The sequence below is a fragment of the Chenopodium album genome, chromosome 2, assembly GCF_948465745.1.
Source record: "Chenopodium album chromosome 2, dcCheAlbu1.1, whole genome shotgun sequence".
In the NCBI taxonomy this organism is placed as follows: domain Eukaryota; kingdom Viridiplantae; phylum Streptophyta; class Magnoliopsida; order Caryophyllales; family Amaranthaceae; genus Chenopodium; species Chenopodium album.
Window position 1 is genome coordinate 10,439,992 of NC_137835.1, and position 5,542 is coordinate 10,445,533.

The window sequence follows — 5,542 nt, forward strand, 5'->3', positions numbered from 1 at the left end:
ATCAAATTTGTACGTGAGATTCGCCTTTCGATGCATGGAGTATCTTCAATTACACTCTGATTTCGACATGCATTTTTTCTACTTTTTCATCAAATCTTAACACCATCGAATTCCATCCATAATGTAACGTACATACGTCAGAAATAAATGTTATTTAAATTCATAATGATACAATCATACAATGGCAATTATATTTAACTCATAAAGTTATAAAATTATCCAAATTATTAATTAGGTTCGTAGCAATAAGCATGCATCTCATCACAACTTACTAAATCATTCATACGAATGAAACCAATAATAAAGGTAAAGAACATATATAATCGAGGTAAAAATCGCACAAATCCTTTGATTCCTTTTAAAATAGGATCATGGTAGATTATTGATTGATACATTTGCATAAGAATGTGGGCGATTCCTTACACATACATTTGATTTTATTATAAAAGGATATTTGTGATCTTGTAGATATGTATGCATGTATGTACATTTTGTATATTGATAAGAATCTCTTAATATAATAGATACATGGAATTATAAAATATATGAGTGCGTGGTAATCTTATAGATGTCTATGCACATATGCTAAGATACAAGTATACAGTAATCATTTCATAGCAATTTTGTCATTAAATTATGGAAAGAAAAAAAAAATTAAAATGATGAAGATTGGAAACATAAATTAAACCTTAAAAAGGAAATTTATTGTAAATGATTTTATTATCCTCTAGATATGACAAAAATCTTTTCTTTAATATTGTAATTCTTCTATAAATATATTAAGCAGCTATCTGATATTATTGAGGCATATAATAGAAAATCTCATGATGATTGCATATTTTGGTGCAATAAAAAAATCTCATGATTATAAAAGGGAAAGCAAATTGGATTGGAGATTTTGCATATATATTGGCAACGGTTCAAAAACATTACATTTTTAGATAATTAAATTAAATTAAATAATCATTTATTTATTTATTTATTTTTTATTTAATTTTGGGGGTGGGGGGTTGATTTGCATGAGAATGTCTCTTAGAGTGGAATTTAAGCAAAGTACCAATTACGTAAATAAGCCACGTGTCATCCTAGCTGGAAATTCCAACCAACCTGTAAAAAATATTTCTACCAACATCCAACATAAAACTCCTCTCATTGGTTGGGTTGCTGCGGGCCTGTAATCTCTTTTGGGGAGAGGTTAAGGCAAAGATTCTAACATGGTAAATTTTAAAGCTAATATTCGGCTCAATTTTTAATAGTAATAATTTATACAGAGTAACTAGTAAATATAATACATAAGATTAACAAAAGTAAGCTGAGAAGAAAAGAGCCCTAACCTATCTACCTCTATGATTGTTTGGATTATACAATTATCAAAAGTTATACTCCGTATCAGATCATATTTAGTTCCTTACTAGTACAACCGAAAGTATTAATTGTATTTAATTTTTAGATAGTGTTAACGGCTTAAAAGACGACAATATAAAAATGTTCGGTAAATGGGTTACTGTCTCCCCACACCTAACATAATATCAACCGTTAAAATTACAGTTATAGTTATCACTTGAAAAGTGAAAGTTTCCATCGGTAGATAAAATAACAGTGTGTGTATCACGTGTAAATGACTAACAGCATATGATCCTACGAATCAGGATTATACTTACATTACCTAAATAAATACGCTTAAATGTATAATCATTGTTTATGTAAACGGATTAGTAATAACCTCAAGTTAGTTAAGCACAGGAGGTGATCTTCGCGGACCCCATACAATTTGCGTAGAGGCACAGTCGTGGCCCACGGCTAAGTAAAAAACCCGACCCTAAAAATTTTATGTCTTTTAAAAGTAGAAGAGAGACCATAAAATCATAAAATAAAAAATAAGTTACCATAATAAGAGGAGAGAGAAAGTAAGAAAATTGTGAATATAAATAGCAACTCTTTATAACAATTGAGAAACCGTGGTTTCCGCTCCTCCTTCCTCATTCCTCACAGTAGAGAGAGAAAATTTCACAAAACTTATTATTCTTCTCCTTCGTCTTCCTCCAATCTCGGACAATCTATCTCTACTAACTATCCTATTTTTCTGGGTTTCATTCTATCAACGACGTCGTTTTAAGGAGAGAGATTATCATTTTTTGGTTATGGAGTGGCCTGCTTGTTTGAATGAATTCGAGAAGCTTCTTTTGCGCTTAGATACTCCCAGGTTTGTTCTTCTTCTTATCATCATTTTGTTTTTATATTTTCAGGAATTTATCAATCTATTTCTATTTTTTTAGATATTAATTCTGGGAAATTTATCAATTTATTTTCAAAATGTTTTGTTTGATGATTATTTTTATTGTTATATTAAATTTTAGACTTTTTTGGTTGCTTCTTCTTTAAGATTTTCGGTTATTTTCCAGAAGCTCGCCATCTTTTAAAATTCTCCCAGAAAAAAAAAAAAAAAGGCGACCGGCCACCGACTTTTCCCGTTCACACCTTCAAAAAATTTTGAATTTCAAAGCTGTTATTAAAAAATAAATAAAATTAATTGCTAATTTTTTAATTTTCTGATAATCTAACCCTTAATGTGATGTTTTTTTTCTACAGAGTTGCAATTGACAATGCTGTTTGTCCTAATTCCACCCTTGTTAAGGTAATTACAATTAACCTGCTGTAATTAAAATATTTTCTGGGTTTTTATTTAGTTAATTTTTTGATAATATATATTTATTTTAATTTTTTGATGATAATTAATTTGATTTAATTTAATTTTTGGTAGGTTGATAGTGCTAGAAAACATGGGATTCTATTAGAAGCTGTTCAAGTGATCACAGATCTTAATCTTTCCATTAAGAAAGCTTATATTTCTTCCGATGGCAGATGGTTCATGGATGGTGAGTAATTAAATTTATTTTTTTGAGGATTTTAAGATACCCATTTTCATTAATTTTTGTAATAAAAAACTTAACCCTGTTTTTAATTTTGTGTTCTGCAGTTTTCCATGTAACTGATCTTAACGGAAACAAATTGAAAGATGAAAGCGTTATTAGCTACATGGAACAGGTAATTAACTAATTTTTCGGTTTTTGTTGTTTGTATTGATTTAGTTGTCGCGTTACTAGTTTAAATTACACTAAGAACATGATTATTGATTCGGGATAGAGGGATGATAGCTGATATGTTTCCTATTTTGGTTGTGTTGATTGACAGTCACTTGGTAGCATTCATTTTACGCGATCCTGCGAATACAAAGGCGTTACGGCTCTAGAATTAACAGGCACAGATAGAATAGGTCTGTTATCAGAGGTGTTTGCTGTATTGGCGGATTTGAATTGTACTGTAATGGATGCTAAAGTATGGACTCACAATGGAAGAATTGCTTCCCTTATCTATGTAAAAGACTGTGATTCCGGGTGCCAAATCGAGGATTCACACAGGATTAGGAGAATTGAGGCGAGGTTAAGGCCTGTTCTTAAAGGGGATAATGATATTAGGAGTGCTAAGACTACTGTTTCGATGGCTGTTACTCATACTGAGCGAAGACTTCATCAAATGATGTTTGATGATCGCGATTATGAGAGAACCCCGTCTACCAGCTCTATGAAACATGATTTCCCGGATGTTAGTGTCCAAAATTGGAACGAGAGAGGGTACTCGGTTGTGAATATTCAATGCAAAGATCGGCCTAAGATCTTGTTTGATGTTGTTTGTACATTGACTGATATGGAATATGTTGTTTTTCATGGCACAATCAATACTCAAGGGAGCCGAGCTTATCTGGTATATATTCGAGCACCTTCCGTGTTTTGTTTGATTGTAAAAGGATGATTTTCATCTGAGTCACTTGGCTAATATTGCTCTGTTTGTTTCTGTTTCAGGAATTTTACATTAGGCATACAGATGGTACTCCAATCAGCTCTGATGCTGAAAGGCAACGCGTTGTTCAGTGTTTACAAGCCTCCATTCGAAGGAGATCATCTCAGGTATAATCCTGATTCATTTCCCTACATCCATCTATGTGTATATATTCGTGTTTTTCTTTACCTAATCGAACTCTATCTACTTATCTTGTTTAGCCATTTTAGTCTAATTACATGATATTAGGATATTAGCTACCACTTTAAGGGCGTAACATTCATTTCACATGGTGTTTGTCACCTAATTGTTAGGCAACTCGTACAAATATCTTCATCTAATATTATGAAATGACAGTTACTGATGTTATATATGTTCTGTTATTACAGGGTGTGAGACTAGAATTCTATGCAGAGGATCGTCCAAGTCTACTAGCAGATGTAACACGAACATTCCGAGAGAATGGTCTAAATGTTGCTAGAGCAGAGATCTCCACAACAGAGGATATGGCTCAAAACATCTTCTACGTAACAGATGCAGAAGGATACACTCCGGATTCAAAAACAGTCGACGCAGTCAGGGAAAAAATCGGGTTGAGTAACTTGAAGGTGAAGGAGTTGCCTCTAATCTATCATCAAAGTCCAGAGAGGGACGAGGCAGGAGCAGGCGTAGGCGGGGCGATGTTACTATCACTGGGTAGCTTAGTAAGGAAGAATCTATACAACCTGGGGCTCATCAGATCACATTCTTAAAGCCAACTCAAAGGCACATAAATTTATTGAATGGGAAAAGTGAAGAATGAAGAATGAAGTTCAGTGCATACCCATTACCTTTGGCATATACCTTGCTTCTGGTTTGGGCAAATTAGTCCCTACTTTGTACATAAAGGTGGAAATTAAATTAGTATTAATTAGAATTAGTAAGCACTATTTAGATCTAGAGGAAGATTTGGTTAGTAGTAAGTAGTTGGCAAAGGAAAACATGTTAGTGTGGGGGCCAGTGGACCAATTCAAAAGGGTAAGTATGTTGTTGAAAGGAGGAATTTTGAAGAAAAAAAAAAAAAAATTGGGGAAAAAAAAAGGGTGTGTTTGAAGAAATTAAGAATAGTTGGTCAAATTGCTTGAAATAGGGGGTAAGATTAGGTTTTTTAGAGGTGTAATTTGGTTTCATACATCAATATCTTTTGTACATAAAAAATGCTTTGTTTAGTCCAATTGGTTGACCAGTTTATTCCGACAAATTGACTTCAATTCTGTCTTTCTTCTCTTTTTTTATTTTTTGATTTCAAAGTTTATGTTTTGTGTTTAATGGGACCTTGGAAGAGTATTATTAAAGTGGATTTTGCATTTATAAAATTGGATCATTGCTTAACTAGGCTAATGGTGGGGTTATATATAGTGGGGTGTGATTTATAAATCGAGACTTTGGGTTAACTACTTTAACTTATAGTCAATTCTAAAGAAATGGTATTTGCTTATTAAGACAAAGTTTTGTGAGCTCATTCTTTTCTTACGTATTGGATGAAATTTCGGTCAATTTCAAGGCTTTTGTGTTGATAGCTTTTGGGTTTCGGATGGGGTATTATGTTTGGCAAACTCTTGTACGGTCATGAGTGACGAATAGTGTACTTTGTTCATGAGCTACTTGAAATAAACTCAATGCCCGGTTGTGCTCAACTCAAGTTTAATCTTAAGGTCTGCTTTGA

At 32.8% G+C, this 5,542-nt stretch overlaps 1 protein-coding gene across 2 annotated transcripts; it reads left to right on the top strand.

Moving 5' to 3' along the window:
* Positions 1-2,054: 2,054 nt before the first annotated feature.
* LOC145595891 (ACT domain-containing protein ACR8-like) lies at positions 2,055-5,077 on the top strand. 2 transcript variants are annotated; one of them, XM_081652323.1, is made up of 7 exons: positions 2,055-2,203; positions 2,590-2,635; positions 2,762-2,876; positions 2,978-3,045; positions 3,193-3,762; positions 3,861-3,965; positions 4,227-5,077. In XM_081652323.1, the coding sequence occupies exons 1-7, from the start codon at positions 2,142-2,144 to the stop codon at positions 4,587-4,589; spliced, it is 1,329 nt and encodes a 442-aa protein (XP_081508449.1). In that variant the 5' UTR covers positions 2,055-2,141; the 3' UTR covers positions 4,590-5,077. The 2 variants fall into 2 exon arrangements, with proteins under 2 accessions (XP_081508449.1, XP_081508457.1); XM_081652331.1 differs by having other exon boundaries at positions 2,074-2,203; positions 2,770-2,876.
* Positions 5,078-5,542: the final 465 nt, after the last annotated feature.

What these genes read in the sequence shown, in the direction of transcription:
- LOC145595891 (XM_081652323.1), top strand. Translation starts at nt 2,142, where the DNA reads ATGGAGTGGCCTGCTTGTTTGAATGAATTCGAGAAGCTTCTTTTGCGC. An exon ending in TTGCGCTTAGATACTCCCAG is followed by an intron (nt 2,204 to 2,589) that starts GTTTGTTCTTCT and finishes TTTTTTCTACAG; the next exon opens with AGTTGCAATTGACAATGCTG. An exon ending in TGGCAGATGGTTCATGGATG is followed by an intron (nt 2,877 to 2,977) that starts GTGAGTAATTAA and finishes TGTGTTCTGCAG; the next exon opens with TTTTCCATGTAACTGATCTT.